Source organism: Boleophthalmus pectinirostris, unplaced genomic scaffold (genome assembly GCF_026225935.1).
Source record: "Boleophthalmus pectinirostris isolate CB_2022bp ecotype Guang Dong unplaced genomic scaffold, ASM2622593v1 HiC_scaffold_7, whole genome shotgun sequence".
In the NCBI taxonomy this organism is placed as follows: domain Eukaryota; kingdom Metazoa; phylum Chordata; class Actinopteri; order Gobiiformes; family Gobiidae; genus Boleophthalmus; species Boleophthalmus pectinirostris.
Genome location: NW_026571473.1, coordinates 4,395,707 through 4,415,081, shown reverse-complemented (window position 1 = coordinate 4,415,081; position 19,375 = coordinate 4,395,707). Strand labels below are relative to the sequence as shown.

Here is a 19,375-nt window from a genome sequence, read left to right as displayed (position 1 = left end):
AAACGTGCCCAAGGAACTATAAACCGGGACGAGGGGGCTTTTTTACTCTCACACACCTAGGATATTGTCCTGAGGAAGTGGGACTGCAGATGGCGCTGTCATCCTGCCTCCACCGGTAGGAAGACAGCGCCAAAACCTGTTTGAATCAGCTGAGGCGACATGCCACAACAACATCACGTGACTCTGAGGAAGAGCGCAGAGAGCAAAACAAACTGTCAGGTATGAAAACAAACTCTTGGTCTGAAAAAATAACTTAATAATATAAATTAAACATGTCTAACTTGCATTTAGTTATTTTCTGTTACTGTAATAATTAAATAAATTGAAAACATATCTCTAAAAACAAGCAGGTTACAGACTCTCCACCATAAAGGTTACATAGTGTAGCTTTAAAATTTCAAACAACACTTTTAAACATACTAGTGAGTGACACAAAAGTGGTGGTCAATTTAACAAGCAGAGTTATGAAAGTCTTTAGTCGGAAATCTTGGAGAATTTGTGACCAAAATCGTTTCTGTTTCTAAGAGTTTTGGATTTTAGTTTAAGCAATAACCTACTTTTTTACTAGGACTCAAGTGTAAATCAGGACATGTTTAACATTTTAAAACACCTTCACCAGACCTGTTTTGATTATTTCTGCCACAATTTGCTAGTGGACATCCTCAAATTCGCTCTACTGCATTCACCACTATTGCCAGCAGGGGGCACATACAGTGACCTAGGTATTCTTTATATTGCTTTTCTCGACTTTAAACTTGTTATAGCACTGCACAGGGTTGGAGTAAAATAAAGCACAATATGTCACGTTTTGAACCACCGAGAACGTACCACATCCTGATAAACTGATCTGTTATCTGGAAGTGACCACCGAGCAACGGCCTGTCTGCAGTGTGACAGATTAACACAGATTACAGAACAGGCCACAGTGAACACAGTGTCTTTTATGGTCCCAGGGCTCGGTACCAGGACTTAAGGAGATCAACTGCATTTAAAGCTGATTTAAAACATGCTTCTGTTCTTGCACAATTGATTAGAAAGACATTTTTTAAATAATTCAACTTTCTGAGAGCGTTTCTGTGGACAGAGAACACTCCTGCAGTTATAAACAAATGTAAACAGATCAACTACACAGGATAACAACTTGTTTTTTAGCCATTTGAGAAAGTGTATATAGTCTAGGGTGACCAGATTTTCAAAATAACAAACTGGGACATCCCTGGTTTGTGGTGGTTGGTAATAACAAAACTGTATAGAAGAATGAGAACTTCGCACATCAATTACTTGAGATGGGTGCGTCGGAGGAGAGGGAGCAGCCCAAGAACATGGAGAAAAATCCCACACACTGTCTTACTTGCAAATTGTGAGATTTATTAGGACAAACCGTGCAACGTTCTGACACTAGGCCTTCGTCAGTCAAACAGAACGAGGGCTCAGGTGGCCATCTTAAATAGGGTGTCACCCTATAAATCTCACAATTTGCAAGTAAGACGGTGTGTGGGATTTTTCTCCAAATAATACAACTGTAAAATGAGTGTGTAATTAAGGAGAACTGTTCTGCACTTGGCCCATTCATGACTACCATTTGAGTCAGTTTTTTTTGTGTGTGTTTTGGTGATTTTTAAGCAGCTTTTCTGTATTTTATCAAAACATATGACAATGTATGCTTCTTTTTACTGTAGGCAAGGATTAAATTGGTTAAAAATAGGGACACCTGGGACATTTCTTGTATAAAACTCGGACAAATCACTAGTTTTGGATAAATTTGCTCAGACAGGGCTCCACACTGAGACTGTCCCGGGTAAACAGGGATGTCTGGTCACCCTAATGTAGCCTGCACTCTCACAGTTTAAAAAAGGTAATACACTGTCAGACTGAACTTACAGTTACATAGAGAGGACACATACATGAGTGTTTCTCAGTATATGGAAAGGGCTCTTCTGTAAGAACCTCAGACCCTCCATAAATCCCTCCCTGAGCTGCAGAGGCTGCACTAGCACTGACTCATGACTGGCTGCAGATGCTGGAGTTTGGCAATTCCCCTTGTAAGATTTAAGTCATGTTATAATGTTGTTACCTCCACAATAAAAACATACCAGGAGTTGGGTTTTGTTTCATTCACACATTTGAGTAATCCTTTATTATTAGTCTGTTTGTGTCTCCATCTGCAATCTGAGGAGCTCAGGGACCAGCCTCCTGCTGGTGCCCAGAGTCAGGACTAAACACTGGAGTCAGAGTTTAAGTTTCATGCAGCTAAAACCTGGAACAGTCTGAACATGTGAGACAGTCCTCTACTTTAACTCTGTTTAAATCCAGGCTCAAACAGTTCAGCGTATGACTGTTTAGTTGCGTATGACTTAAAGGTTTTTATTCTTTACTCTTGTCTCTCATTAAATGTTTCTTTCTCTTTTTAATTTTATGATCATTTTTACCTGGTCCCCGAAGGGTTGACCAGGTTTTGTATTCACCCTGTGTGTCTGTGTGTGTCTGTGTGTGTCCACCCACGATAATTCCGCCATTTATGGACCGATTGTCACCAAATTTGGTACGTTGGTCAAGCCCCCATGCCCGATGCCGCAAAAAAAGTTTGGTGATGATCCGAGGTCATTTGAGGTCACACGGGTCAATTGAAATGTCACACCATTATAAAGGATTGGCAATTTCGGCGATTTCTGAACCTGCGGGCTAAAATATTCACCCAATCATCACACAAGTTGGCACACACATAACCGGGATACACTGGATATTACAGATTGAAACTGGTCAAGGTCACTTGAAGGTCAAGGTAACCAAGGTTAAATATACATTTTGGTCATAACTCCACAAAGGATGGAGCTCGAGCAACGGGAGTGTCTCAAAATCTCAGAAAAATTATCTATTTATAATTCTATGCATTTGTATAGTAAAATATTAATAGTTTTTGAGATAATCACTTCCTAACAGTTCCTTTCTCTTTCAGTGTAGCTGTTAAAATTCTAAATGGAACAAAAATAATTTCCATTTCTTGTTTTTCTGGTGATACACAACACACTGATCTACAGTCACACAACTAATATATACACAACTCATGAAAAATGATATTTTCACAGACATTCTCATGTGTGACCAATATCACACAAATGTTCATGGGCCTGTACAGATACACACATTCTATTGCAGATATAATGATCATGTAATATGGGCTGGACTCCTCATAAACTGCTTCTGTGGTGATGAACTGACCCACCGATGCCTCATGGGGACCAGGTTGTTATCTCTGATTGTGCTTGTTTATGTTTTAATTTGTTTGTATTGTGATTTTAATTTATTTCTTATTCTGTAAAGCACTTTGAATTACTTTGTGTACAAATTGTGCTATACTAATAAACTTGCCTTGCCTTGCCTTGTCTCCAAAGCTCAAAATGCTCTGGTCCTTGTGATGTCATGAAGTGGTAGTCTTCAAGTTAGCATCTACATTTAACTTTTAGTTCAGTAGAGTTTGGCGATTCCAGGGAGGACGAAATGATCCAAGTGATTCTAGTGAAGTGTGTGGAATAACAATGACAATGGAGACAATGGAGCTTTTCCTGTATTACCACATGACATCACAAGGCGGGACAGGGTTTTCTGTTTGAGAGAATTTGCAGGATTTATGTGTTTAAAATGTGTGAATGAAACAACTCCAGGTCTGTTTGTGATGAGGAAACAACATTAGAACACAGAATGAGGACTGAGGATTCCTTTTAGGTTTTAAGTTACACTAAATAGATTTCAGCTTTAAAACTTCAGGCTCATTCTGCTCTCTGGAAAATCATATTGAGAAACAAAACACCAAATTATAACATAAAATACATAAGGATTTTTGAAATTAAGAATAAATTACGTGACCATGTTTACCTCATATCATGGGTAGGTTTATGAAATTTAAACTCAAAACCTTACATACAGTTTTAAAGCAAACATAGCAACCACATATGCTAAAAGGCACGTTTAAAAAGGTATTATTTAACAGGAATTTGTAATAATAATTAAACATTATTCTAATCATGTAAACATTATTCTATAGCATTGATCATTGTTGTTGAGGTAGGGAGAGGACGGAAACAGCGGCTTTGAGCGAGTAATATAGAAAATAAACATGTCATATTAAAACTTGTACCTTATATTCCAAACAAATTGAATTCTTTAGAAAATATCTTTAACAACATCTATGATAAAAAGGCACTCCTCTGTGTTACATCTGTTAAAATGCTCATCTCTTTGTATCTGTAAAAACGCTCATTGTCGTCTCTGTGTCTAATATCCCTGAGCACATCCGTCTGCTCTGGGGTCTGATCCCGCCCACAGCACTCTCTGGATTGGCCGATCTGTTTGACTGACAGTTGAGTCCCACCAGTCGCCCACAGTGATGATCTGGCCCCGCCCAAACTGAGCCCTCTTATGACCTGAGAGTAAAAGAAAAAAAAAAATACTTGAGCTGAAATAGGGAAGCAATCTCAGTAGGTGAGCTCTGTATCAACTTTATTCAACTGTCATTTTCATCTTCCGATAATTTATGTTATTAGGTTCTTTTTCCAGACCAAGAGTTTGTTTTCATACCTGATAGTTTGGACTGCTCCCTGCACTCTTCCTCAGAGTCACGTGATGTTACTGTGACGTGTCCATTCAGTTGATTTAAACAGGTTTTGGCGCCGTCTTATTTATTTATTTTATTTATTTGTTTATTTATTTCAGACAGGGACCGCGCACAATTTTTACATTAACCTTAACAGGACAGATGCATTGTACCAGGTTGTAGCACCAGTGCTAATTTCCACCTGTAGTCCCTGGGCAGGTTCATTGATTGTATGTGTTTAACTGACCTTAACTATCAACTGTTCTTCCTGGAGACCTGTAGTATGTTTTGGCTCTGTCTTCCTAGCGGTGGAGGCAGTTTCACTTCCTCAGGACAGTATCCCAGGTGTGTGAGAGTAAAAAAGCCCCCTCGTCCCAGTTTATAGTCCCTTGGGCAAGTTTCCATATTTCAATTGCTTCTTTAATCCAGTGACAATGTGTGTTTTCCTCTGTCCCAGTGACGTTTGCTCCGTCCCAGTCCAGAATGTGCTTCTCTCTTTTACAGTGTCACAAATGGAAGATTTGAGTTGTTCCTGTTCTGCTTTGTGTTTTGCTGCTTGTGTTTTGCCTTCGCTGTTTCCTTCTTGCATTCTGTCCTATGTTCCTATTTTCATGGACTGAATGCCCTCCTCGTTTCCCCGATGTATGTTTTATTGCAGGACTTTCAGGGTATTTAGTTTATGACATTACATTTATGCTCTGGTTCTATTTTAGCTCTTGGTGAACAAGTAATTGCCTGAGTTTTCTGTACGGTTTCACTGGTGTGTTCATATTGTGTTTTCTCATTGCCCTCTGCACTTTTTCTGTTATGCCCCTGATGTACGGCAATGTTACTATGCCTGTGCTCTTTTTCCATTTTTTCAAATCAGCAGAGCGGACACATCACAGCAACACCACGTGACCACTCTAAGGAAAACCGCTAGTGAGTAGTCCAAACTGTCAGGTATGAAAACAAGAACCTAATAACATAAACTGTTATTTTTGTTCATAGAATATTTTGCAAACTGAACCAGACCAGTGTTTCCCATTTTACTGAGACGATGGTGGCACAAATAATTTAATCCGATGTAATTTGTAGATCATAAATGTTATTAATTGCTTAAATGTAATTTTAAAGGTCCAATATCACACAAAAACTGACTCTTGCAAACTTTAAGCCATGTTATAATGTTGTTACCTCCTCAAAAACAGACCTGGAGTCATGTTTTGTTTCATTCACACATGTTTAAGTAACACTTTAGTATTAGTCTGCCTACATCTCCAAACCTCAAAATGCTCTGTTCCACCTTGTGATGTAATGAAGTGGTAGTTTTCAAGTTAACAGTTCCTTTTACCTTTTGTTCAGTAGCGACTGGAACTTCCACTTCATGTGAGAAGAACTCATCCTAAAGGTCGCCCCACCCTACAGGATGTTTCCTGTTTTAAACAATTTGTAAAAGTGTGACAAAAAGCGGACTCCACACATGGTGTTGGGAAGGTTACTTTTAAAATGTATTCCCCTACAGATTACAGATTACATACCTCAAAATGTAGTTTGTAACGGAATCCATTAAGTTAAGGTGAGTAACGTAATCTGAGTACTTTGGATTACTTGATTTGCTGTAGAGAAGCGAAGACAAGGATATCGTAACATAAGATGTTTTATCTGCTAAAAGAAAATAAAAACCCAGATTTTACTTAACCAAAAATATTATTGATAGAAGACGAGGAGACACGGTCCACACAGCATGATTTAGTCCTGTTAAATCCTGTTAAATCCTGTTTTAGTCCTGGTTTTAGACCTGGTTTTAGACCTGGTTTAGATCTAGTTTAGTCCTGGTTTAGACCTGGTTAAACTCTAGTTCAGTTTTTGGCAATGAGTGGAATTATCAAAAAAAAAAAAAAAGATATAGCCCAAAATGCAAAAATAGGAAAATACTGCCATGTAATCCATTTATTTCAACAAAGTAACTGTAATCCAATTGGCAATCACTGAAACAGTAACTGCTGAATACAGTTACTCATAATTTGTACTCAGATTACGTAACTCCGGTACATGTAATCTGTTACTCCCCAACACTGTCCACACATGAGGAGAATCTTATGAGATTTACAATCTCCAATCAGAAAGACTGCAGTGGGATCTGTCTGCAGACCACAAGATATAAAGTTGTGAGCATGATTGTGTCAGCTGTTTCCTGTCTACAGTAAAACCAGTCGCTTTGAGACTCTTAAGTGTTCAAAGATCAGAGCTCTGCAGATCTAGTTTAGATACAAGTCAAAACTGTGTTATTATTATTTGTGAAAAGTGCTCACATACATGATTTTTAACGCACAGAAAGTTGGAGATAAAGTCCACAGGAAGTAGAGTCACTACCGCTAATCTGCAGCTTCACCTTGATCAATGCGCTGTGTGGATGTAAACAGACACATGTGAGGAACTACTCTCGTCTTTTTACTTTTAAAGAATGACTCAAACTGGAATAATAGCGATGTTTTGTGGACTGGGTGCAGTTGTGGAGGACAAATTCTGTGGACAATATGGATGAGATGCACTTTAACTTTAAAACTTTACAAGAGGTGAGGAATAAAGTTTTCTCATTATTTTCACTATTTCCTGAGTTTGTATCTTGCGTCCTCTGTGTCCATCACTCCTCTGTCCCTGATGCTCTGTTTTATTGGCTGTTACCGTAACGTTGCTCATGTTTGGTGGTTATGATCTGACAGAGCAGCTCAGAGTCACACTGACACCAGAGACATGAGGAGCACAGCGACTTCAAAATCGCACATAAAAAACTAAAAGTTGGGTCACGCCTCCTCGAACTCGGGGAGAAGAAATTGCAGCCAAAATTGGTCAAATTTTCCTGTAGTGTGTGGCGGCCTTAAATATGCAGGAACAAAACAAAACAAAACTCCAGGTATGTATATGATGAGGAAACAAAGATCAGAACATAATGTATTCACTTCTATACAGTAAGTTTATGATGATACAATGAGCAGAAAAGTCAAATTTTGTTATACCAATATGTAGTCCAAGTTTTTTTTTAGACTCTGGGGGAGAATTTTAGTCTTTTGTATAAATAATAAACACTGCAGACTGTTTTTCAGAAGTACAGTCAGATACACTCACCTGTGACTGGGTAGTTAACAGTGTGGCCTCGCCTCCTCAGCTCCTCTGCTACTTCTGAATCAACACCTTCTTCCAAATTCACCATCCACTGTCCATCTGCGCAGGACCAACAAAAACAAAAACTTTTACATATTTGCGTGCTGTGTTCTAGTGATGGGAAATAGGCAAATGTGATTTTAGTTTCAATCTGATGCCAAGAAATACTACACAAAGTATCGCAAATAGTATTAAAGCAGACTTATTATGCAAAATTGACTTTTCAGAGCTTCTAACCATGTTCTAGTCTCACCATTTACCCTCTCAAGAGTTGTATTTGGAGTGATTTGTGAATGTTTGCGCAATTTTTAATCACTTATTTTCAAGACACAATATTGCAGATCAACTCATGTTTTCACCAACTGTACTGTTCTCATGTCATTAAATTGCATAAAATACTAGTAAAAATGGATGGGGCAAGATAGAATTCCCACAAAGACGAGATTGTATCCACAAGATCGGGACAAAACGAGATTTTGACCAAATTATAATAACTAAATTGTGTAGTTCAGTTTACACTTTTGGCACTTACAATTTTTATATTCACTGTCATTCTAGCACTGTTTTTTGGAACTATGGCTTCTTCAATAATTTACCAACATTTCAGTCTTTTTTGGTCCAAACCAAATGCTAAAATACACAGGGAAAAAATTTCACGAAATACTTTTCCTCCAGTGTGCCCAATCGTGATGCAATTTGATCTCGTGGCAGATCTTGTGGCACGAGATCTTGTCCCATCTCTACTAGTAAACGAAGTATATTTCTTGTTAGTCAGAGGAACTTGAGAATGGCTGTTTAATGAGAGGCAAAGGTGTGATGAGGATGTGGTGTAAATTTATCAAGTAATCATTAATCAGAGTGTAATAAACGGGCTTTATGGCAGAATACGTCTCATAAAAACTCCTATCTCTTGTTGTAACTGTGTGATTTTGTTGCGAAAAGGAGTTGTACCTTTCTGGTCGTAGTGAACGTAGACCCGAGGAGCATCTAAAGCCTGCTGTGGATTCATCTCAAACTCCACCATGTTTAACAAAACCTGGAAAAGAAAACATGACAAAAACATTAATGAAACAACAAATAATATGGCAGCAAGAGGCAATGATCAGCCCACGCCTACACCTACGCCTCACAAGGGCAGTGGGTGCTGTCGTGCCCTCAATTTCCCTCTTTATACTACCCAAATGTGCAGGGCTATCCTCTTCCTCTTTGCTGCACAAATGTGGTTTTGATGTTTTAAGTAAAATTCTAAACTTCCTAGATAAAATAAAAATGTAAAAAATAGTATTGTAGTAATTATTAGTATACCCTGTTATACTATGCACTTTAATGATTGTGTGTTTGAGTTCCTTTTCTAACACTGCACTGTAAAGAATTTCTCTGTAAAATACCAGTAAAGAGCTGGCAGCAGAGACGCCTGCACATTACTGTTATTTTACAGTATTTGTACTGTGAATTCACCTCACGGCATATTGCTGTAATAGTGAATTACAGTATATTTCTGTATTTTTTTAAATATACAGTAAAGTTCTGGCAGCAGAGACGCCAGCACTTTACTGTTATTTTACAGTAATTTGACTTTACAGCTTATTATTGTTTTGGTGAAATACAGTATATATGTGTGCTTTTTTTTTTATTTATTTACAATTAACAACTGGCAGCAGAGATCCTCCAATATACTGTAATTTTGTAGTTTCCATACTGTTGACCAATTCACAGATCATAACCTATTACAGTAAAAATAAAATGCAGTATTTCAGTGATTATTTTAATTTACAGCATCCTTGGGTTACTAAATGTTTACTGTAGCCAGGCATAATACAGTGACTCAGCACTTTAGAATATCTAAAATCTCAAAATTCACTGCAATCAAAATTAAAATTGTTCTGTGGACTATGGCTTAAACCTATGCATAATAACCAATAAACAATTTACAAAGGATATAAATCACACAAATATTTATTGAAACAGGCATTGTCAATATGAATACTGTTACTGTAAAATACAATAATATATAAAAATAATAATAATAATAATAATAATAATAATAATAATAATAATAATAATAATAATATTTTTTTTTTTTAAAGTTACATGATAAGCCAAAGAGATTCTGAGTAGCAAAATAAAAATAGCCAAATAGTGTCTGCAGGATGCAATGGCAATTAACAAAAAATTCTCAGATTTGCATGTCAGAGACCTTCCCAAACATGAAAGCACAAAAAAAGTTGTTTCCATACTATTGTTTAACAAATATCATATTGAACTTTACCTTAGATCAACCAATTGGGCCAAACACTGAGGCGACTAATACAAAGGAAATGAGTGTTTAACCTAGAAAGAATTAAGGAATGCTTATAAGCTCTCAAAAGGCAGTTTAAGTATAAATTTACTCCAGTGTATTCTCTGCTGTTTACAAATATGCATCACTAAGAACATCTAAAAGTATGTATCAATAACAACATTTGTAAAACACACTTTTCCAAGATTTTGAAAATGTATATTAAGACAATTGTGAAAATTACACATCAGTAAGAACTTGTCGAAAATAGGCATCAATTGCAACATTTGGGAAGAAACTGTAGGTAAGCAGTTTTTACTAGTCCTGTGAGGTACATGTATATGTTCTATCAAAAAGCAATTATATCTACAGCATATAGATTTACTGGAATGTATTATCTGCTGTCTATAGAACTATACCTCAGTAAGAATTTCAGTCAATGGCAACATTTGGGGGAAAAAACTATCTAGTCCTTCTGGTTCAGTCCTGGGATCAGTCCTGGTTTAGAAATATTCTTGTGCATAGGATAGAAATCCGTGCATATTTGTCTGTAGTTGAGCATAAAATAAATATTTGTAAAGTCTCAAATGAGTCCAGTCATACATAGAATGTATTGTGTGCATTTTATCCATCAGAATACAAATTGAAAAGTTACAACATCAAGACTTACAATCACGAAATGAAAATTTACGATTACACTTTCTTCAGTACGAATACAAATTCACAGACACAACTCAACTGTCAAAAATACAACATCATTTCACAAGCAGAAGAAACATCAATCGAGATGCCGGACTTTTGGGCCGCATACGGACTGAACCAGGTCTAAACCAGGACTAAACCAGGACTAAACCAGGACTAAACCAGGACTAAACAAGGACTAAACAAGGACTAAACAAGGACTAAACCAGGACTGAACCAGGACTGAACCAGGACTAAAACATGTTTAAACCATGTAACCATGCATCTCGATTGACGTTTCTTCTGCTTGTGAAGTGATGTTGTATTTTTGACAGTTGAGTCGGGTCTGTGAATTCATATTCGTACTGAAGAAAGCGTAATTGTAAATTTTCATTTTGTGATTGTAATTCTTGATGTCATAACTTTTCAGTTCGTATTCTGATGGATAAAATACACACAATATATTTTATGTACGACTGGACGCATTCGAGATTTTACGAATATTTATTTTATGCTCAACCACAGACAAATATGCACAGATTTCCCAAATATGCACAGATTCTATGCACACAAATATTTCTAAAAGCTTTCTTACTCCATAGTTTTAACTCTTAAAATAGGTCTGTGAGGTACTTTTACTTCTTAAAGGAGTTCTGTGACATAGACTCATGTTTTAAACTTTTAAAATAGTATGGTGAAGTTTGTGTTTAAACAAGTTCTGTGAGTTAGGCTTGTGCTTTACCACCAAAGAGTCCCGTAAGGCTTGTGTTTTACCTCTTAAAAGTAAGTGCATTCGTATGAGTAGGTGTGGACAGTGAATCAAAGAGGAATCATCTCAGTCATGGAGAAATGAGTGTCACCAGGCTAGTTGTTGTTCCTCTTCCTGTCTTTATTCCAGCGTTGCCACTCTAAACAGCAACAAACACAATAATCAAAAATAAGGGATGTACAATAACATTACATCCTTTTGTAAGCTAGGTAACCATAAAATAGTTATTGAGGATTGTTTCAGACAGAGCACTACTGAAGGCCTAGGTGTGAAATGCACGCTCTGCCACTGGAATTATTATTATAATTTTTTTTTCCATGAGACCACTTTTCATCAGCCAATTTATTCCTGTCTGTGTGTGTGTGTGTCTGTGGCACGCAGGAGACCAAATAACATATTGCAACAGACAGACAATTTAGATAAATTAAATTCAAAATTTCAGGAAAGCAAACCCATTTTCAACAGTCTAATTGTTACAAAAATCGTTACGCCTCATGTAAAAGTTGTTTTACCAAACAAGGATTAACGTTAGCTAACTTGCCTCAATTCAGTGTTTAACAAATTTCATTCAGACTCGACAGAAAGTAAAATAAACTCACCACAGCATCTCTGTTCTCTGTCATTTCACTATTTCCTCATCCACCAACTGTAGTTTACTCATTATAACCTCTTAATACACTCTGCTAGATGTAAATATGTTCTAGCTTTAATTCATGCACCTCTTTCCCTCCTGGTTATGCTAACGTGACTGTGTAGCATTAACTGAGCTGCTTTTGTCACTCGTTCGAAGGAAGAGCAGTATATTAAATTGACCATAGCAAAATCAAATGCAAAAAATAAATTACAATAACACACTCACTCACTAGATAACTTGTTGAGCAACAGTTCGATTTCAAACATGATTTTACTTGTATTCTCTTGGCAAAGACAGTTTTTACTTACCGTTTTATTTGTAGATGCACAATCCGATGCAGAGGAAGCAGGTCGTCTTGCAACGCATGTCTCCGATGCACTGGCAGTAAAACTTTCCCTCGCAAGTTTAGCACGCACCAGATTTCAAAAATAATGTAGTTTACTGTGATTTACTCGGATTTATTACATTAACATACTGTTGAAGGCATGTGTGCTGTTGCTTCACGTTCAGCAGCCCACAATGCATTGCAAATTACAGTATAAAACTGTTTACAGTAATACAGTATATTACAGTTGGAAATTGGCCGTAAATTTACAGCAATTGCTTACAGTGTGTGGTCCAGTAGTTTGTACCTGCACGTGTCCCTGAGGCTGCATGAAGGCTCCCATGACCCCCAGCGCCGCGAGCAGCTCCTGAGTGTCTGAGTGAGTAAGCAGAGCACAGAGGATGGTGTGGTACGGGCGTTTTCCTTCAGAGATACAGTTTGGATGGCCTCGGAGCAGGGAGAAGTTTGCACCGCGATTCTGAGAAAACAAAGTAAAACATGGAGTCTGAAAAGATGTGCACACCACCTCACTGTTTATGTTTCTTTGGAAATTATGAACATTTTTTAAACATAAAATCTAACATTTGTCTCAAGTCCATGTGATCTGAGTTTTCAATCTAAAACATATTTGCAGTTTTTAGGAGTGTTTCAGGGCACCAGTAGCTGTTGGTGTTTGTTCACTGATCCAAAGGTTGGAGGTTGAAATCCCACTCTTGACGTTAACATCATTTGTAGAGCATTCAGATCCACTGACCAACAGCTTAATGGTGCGATTCCAGCTCCCACAAATGAATACTTTTATGTCTTTGGCCAAGACATTTAACCGAACTCACCCCAGTGTCTGCGTACACTGGTGTGAATGTGTGAATGAGTGAGTGGTTTCTTGATGTAAAGCACTTTGAACCTTAAAAAGGTGGAAAAGCACTACCATACTTTTCAGACTAAGGTGCACCGAATTATAAAATGCAATATCAATAATGTTGAATTCACTGGTGTATTTTCAGACATAAATTGCACCGGATTATAAAGCACATTAAGCAAAATAAACAGACAACTCTTGAGACTGATCCTTAACCCAGGCGTCCACGATCCATTGGAAGATCGTGGTGTAACTCTCCATGGCATTGCTTCCCTGTCTTGGTGAATGTGGATTATGAATGTGAATGTGGGCAAATAATTTAAGTTATTTTTTTTTATTTCTCGCGAGGAAGACTCAAATATACATTAAGTAATAATGTGTTTAATGCAGCTTTGCGCACTTTTGTTTATGTTTTACAGAAATGAAACTTAAAACCACATGGCTCATTTGCATAAACTGTTAGCACTGAAAAAACAGTTCGCTCCTTTTGCCCTGATGCGGTCAGTTTCTGTCAGACTACAGACTGTAAATTGAGCTTTACACCGAGAGGCTTTTGACCATGGTAGCCGTAATGCTCCGACAATCCATCAAGAGTTTACCAAAGTTGTAATAAAACATTTTGACAGATTTTTGAGCACCATGTACCACATAAAATTGGTTCGAGGTCAGTAAGCACAACCAGAATTAATACATAAGGTGCACTGGATTATAGCAAATTTTTTGAGAAAATTAAAGGATTTTAAGTCTTATAGTTTGAAAAATACGGTATATAAAACTATGACCATTTACCATTTTATCTTGCAGCATGTCTTAAAATCGTGGGTCGTTGGTCTCTCCCCTCTCTCTTACACTTTTACAAACACACAACATAAATTACCCTGAGTTACTGTTTAAAACACAAGATAGGAAAATGAATGAATGTCTCTCCCCGCGGTCTCTTCCCCATGCTGTCCTTCATGCCGTTAACTACGTGTCAAATCAAAAAAAGGCTATAAACAAATATATAGAATTGACTCAGCTCAAAATCTGTAATTGTTTCATATACAACCTACATTTGAATACATTTTTAGCAAATCATAACCACAAATGTAAACCTAACTCTTTCCACACACTGAAAAATGAGCTCTGAAGCTGTAATGACGTCCCTGGCCTTTTGACTCCAGTTGTACAGTTGACCTACAGCTGAGCACACACAGCGTCCCGTAGCTTTGTTTGGTTTCCCTGATTAGACTCTGAGTGCTGATGTAATAAGACAATAATAATAACATAACGAGCTTTCACATTTTCAGACCTGCAGAGTGAATCCACAGTCTTTTGGGACGAGGACCAGAGCCGAAACCCATGTAGTTACTGTTGACAAAGGAGCAGGCGTTCCCCTCGCTGTCAATCACGCAGAAATACACCGTGTCACTTCCTGTCTCCAGCCCGGGTTTGACATCATCCATCACCCTGAAAACAGACAAATAAAAAAAAATAATAAAATGAAAATGTGTTAAAGGGCTCATATTACGCCATTTTCTGATCTATGTTCTGATGTAGTTTCCTCATCACAAACAGATCAGGAGTTGTGTTTTGTTTCTTTCACACATGTTTAATGCACAAACCCTCCTGATTTAGGCTGAGTTCCACCTTGTGATGTCATGTGATAATACAGAAAGTGCTCCATTGTGTTTTTAAACTCCATAACACTTTCACTAAAATCATTTGGATGATTTCAGACCTGGATTAGGAAATTAGGAAGCTTACAATTAATTAGTTCTGCTTTCTGTGTCTTAAGACTGTAAAAACCAGATGCAGTTCCTTTAAATATTTACAACGAGGATATTCCAGTGCACATTTGTAATAATAGAAGCAAAAACACTAACAAAAATTCAACTTTAGTAAACTTTAAAAGGCATTGTGTAACTTTTCTGTCAGGGGTCCATCATGTGCTTGTCTCCATGGAAATGTTATGTGATATGACATAAGGTCAAACTATTGTGGTCTCCAGGTAACTGAAGCTGTAAACCTCATCTGTCATTTCCTGCTCCACTCTCTTTTATTTCCTATAAAATCCACACTGTAAATTCAGCTAAAATGCCTCTCTCTGGCCATGCCTTCAACCCCAGCCCCTGCAGCCAATCATGAGTCAGTGCTAGTGCAGCCTCTGCAGCTCAGGGCGGGAATTCTGGAGGTTCACTCATGAGGTGAGTGAATTCTGGAGTGAATTTTGGAGGTATATGGACAGGCCACGCCTTTCACATGAGGAATGGTGTGTCCGTATCCCTCCAGAATTCACTCCAGAATCTTTTTTTTTTTTTTTTGTACATATTTATACAATTATGTCTTATTTGACACATATAAAGTTTGAAGAATGAGAAAAACATGTATGTGTCCTCTATCTCCAGGCTAAAGAGCTCATGACCTATGTTGTCATGTTTCCTTATTGCAAACATACCCAGAGTTGTGTTTTATTTCATTCATACATGTTTAACACACATATCCTGCTCAGGCTGTGCTCTTTTCCCAATTGGAAAACACTCTGTTCCATCTGATGTCATGTGGTGATACAGGAAGTGCTCCACTGTCTTTTAAACTCCATGCACCTTCACTAGAATCATTTACATCACTTCAGGCCTGGAAGTCCTTATCTCTACTGAGCATAAGGTAAAAGTTAACTGTTAACTTGAAAAGTACCACTTCATGACATCACAAGATGGAACAGAGCATTTTGAGGTTTGGAGAAGTAGACAGACTAAATTCATGGTTACTCAGACATGTGTGAAAGAAACAAAACACAACTCCAGGTGTGTTTTTGAGGAGGTAACAACATTATAACATGTCTTAAAGCTGACAACAGTCAGTTTTACGTGATATAGGACTTTTAAGGCACTGGGAACATAGGTTGAGTCGCGATTGTAATACCTGTACAATCACAACTGTCATTTAGGGCATAAGGATATTTCATAAAAGACACTAAACAATAAGAAAAAAATAATGTTTACAATAGTTTTAATCTGATAATCTTGCTTAATGCACAGTTGAAATCTGTTCCTCTATATCACAATTTAAAATCTAAATAGGCCTGGAAAGAGATGCTGATTTTTAATTTTACGAGTTTATAAAGTCCACATAAAGTAAAACAAGCTTATAAAGTTCGTATTAAACTGTGGTGAGTCTAATGTGTGTGAACAGAGGATTATTGTGAGTTTTATAGGTCTGTGCTGTGTTTGTGTTTGTTTAAGAGCAGATAAAGAGCTGTGGTCCAAAGTCCATCACACGCACATACACATACGCAAACGCACACACACACGCACATAAACACACACATGTCCCTGTCCCTGTATCTCTGAGGATAAACACATGACACATCCAGACGCCTATTATGGAAAAACATCACCACAGAGACGCACTGTGTGTTTTGGAGCTAATATCGTGTCACAAACTCCTTATAAAACTTGAAATCACCTGTTCAAACAGGCATTGCCCTCATTTCCATCATGTTTTACACTGTTTTCTGTTTGTAAAGAGTCCAAAAAGCACTATAGAAGTCTGATGTAGTGAAATTAAACATGGTATGGAATCTGTGCTCTTACTGGTTTAAAAGGGAACTACAATCACAACTGAACTTGGGTTGAGTTGCCAGCGCTTTAACCTTCATATTTGTGGGGTCAGAGTGAAGAAAACATTAAGCACTGTTGTCATAGCAATTAACAAATCAAATACAATATCGTGACTGGTGAAAAGGACCTCAAAATGGCTCGTAGGAGGATTCTACTGAACTGGGAGGAACCACAACCGCCTGCATATGGGCTCTGGGTCAGGGACGCCTTGTACTACACTCAGTTGGAGAAAATCAAGTACACAACAAAAGACTCAGTTAAAACATTTTATACAATCTGGAATCAATTTTTGGCTCATTTCCAAACCATAGAAGCAACTGCAACTACATAAATTTAATTTATAATTTTTTTTAGCACTTACTTTATTTATATAATTTATTTGTATAAATTTTTCTACTAGGTTTATTTTCTTTTGTCATTATTTATTGTTTTATTTCATCAATGCCTATTTCTAATACCTGTCTGGCTCATTTTTACAAGTTGAGTGTGGGGTTCTAGGGAGAAAAACTTAAAAATTATGAAGACCTGTTGTGTAACATTGTTAGAATATCTTTGTGAATAAATAAACCTTGACAAAAAAGGCGCCTATAAACAAGAGGCTAAACCAATGAACAGACGACATGTATGATGAGTTCCCAGTATACGGACAGGCCATCGCTCCTGTGAAAGCTCAGAACCTCCAGAATTCCCTCCATGAGCTGCAGAGACTGCACTAGCACTGACTCATAATTGGCTGCAGAGAGTCGAGGTTTAAACCAACTGGATTTAATCCAAACATCTGACAAGTGAGCAGCTCAATCTGCTTTCTTATTAGATAATGAATTTAAGAACCAAACATTAACAACTAAATAACCACATAATAACCATACTTTAGCACATTCTACATGGAGACAGGTAAATTATGCCATATTGTGTAATCAATTTCCATGGAGATAAGCAGGTAGAGGCCCTTTTCCAGGCCTAATAAGAGTCAGGTTTGTGGAGATGCAAGCCTGCTCACAATTAGGTCATGTGTTTTTTCTATGATTTCAAAAAAATGAAAACATCCAAACTAAAACATTACTTTAATCAGATTTTTAGCTCAAAAGTTATGCAGCAAGGCTTTAAAAAGACCAGATTAAAAATAAAATAAATTTGTGTTGTGTCATCTTTCAAATGAGGGGGAATTTTTTGTTACCATGTGTGAAGTGACAGCGTGGAATGGTATCTAAAACCACACATAATAGCTGAAATGTTCCAAAGTGGGGCATTAACATGAGTTTTGTTTATAGTGAGTTAACTTTGCCATGGGTGACGCTGCAGTGTGGAGTGGTATCTAAAGCAAACAAAAGGTGCCTGGTCCTCCCTGGCACCGCGACTCACCTGTCCATGCTGATGCTCTGGGCTCTTAAGCGGCCGTAGCTCTTGTCCAATAGGGCGTCGACGGGGACAGTCACATGACCGGGGTCGCCTAGGTAACACAGCACGTCTGTTTGGGCCAATCGCACCGCCTCAGTGAAAATGTGGATGTAGTCTGCGCTGTTATGGCCCTTAACTGTAAACATTAGAGTTAGCAGGAATAGAGATTAGTTTTATAACCGGTAAAGACCATAATGACAGCTGAGAAATAATAATGAGACATATTCAATGCCAAGAAATTATAAAAATCCATACTAATTTACGAAGATATTTATTTTGCGCTGTTTTTGATCTATGCTATAATGTTGATTCGTCATCACAAACAAACCTGGAGTTGTGTTTTGTTTCTTTCACACATGTTTAAAACACAAACCCTGCACATTTAGACTAAGTTCTTCTCTCAAACTAAAAACACTCTGTTCCACCTTGTGATGTCATGTACAACATACAGGGAATGCTCCACTGGGTTTTAAACTCACACATCTTCATACATCTTCACTAGAATTATTCGGATGAGTTCAATCACTACAGAACAAAAGATAAAAGGTAGCTTTTAACTTGAAAATTACCACTTCATGACATCACAAAGTGGAACAGAAAATATTGAGCTTTGGGGATTTAGACAGACTAATAAACAAGGGTTACTGAAACATGTGTGACACAACTCCACACTGCAGAAAAGCTTGGCCAAAATGTAAGATATAAACATTTAAATTTATCAGAAAATGACTTAAAAGTAGTGAAATTATCTGTCCATGCAGCAAGATCGTTTTACTTGACATGTTATCTGAAAATAAACTACCGGTACTTCTAGAGTGGAATGAAGCAGTATCAGAACTAGTAAGTAGATAATAAATCTGAAAACAAGATGAATAACCTGATACAAGAGAGTATAAGGTGCACTTAATATCCTTTCATTTTCTCAAAAAACGACAGTGCGCTTTATAATCCAGTGCACTTTATGTATTAATTCTGGTTGTGCTTACTGACGTCGAACAGATTTTATGTGGCACACAGCGTTCAAAAATTTGTCAAAATGTTTTAGTACGACTTTGGTAAACTATGAAGCTGCACCGGTTGATGGATACAGCTAC

General features: G+C 37.4%; 1 protein-coding gene across 1 annotated transcript in view; it reads right to left on the bottom strand.

Moving 5' to 3' along the window:
* Positions 1-4,072: 4,072 nt before the first annotated feature.
* The window catches only part of LOC110160604 (glutathione hydrolase-like YwrD proenzyme), a 30,956-nt gene continuing 15,653 nt past the window's right edge, over positions 4,073-19,375 (bottom strand). Inside the window, 7 exon segments of the mRNA XM_020925279.2 lie at positions 4,073-4,421; positions 7,700-7,795; positions 8,687-8,771; positions 12,730-12,900; positions 14,573-14,608; positions 14,610-14,730; positions 18,246-18,417. Coding sequence (XP_020780938.2) covers positions 4,273-4,421; positions 7,700-7,795; positions 8,687-8,771; positions 12,730-12,900; positions 14,573-14,608; positions 14,610-14,730; positions 18,246-18,417 — 830 coding nt within the window. The 3' untranslated portion in view covers positions 4,073-4,272.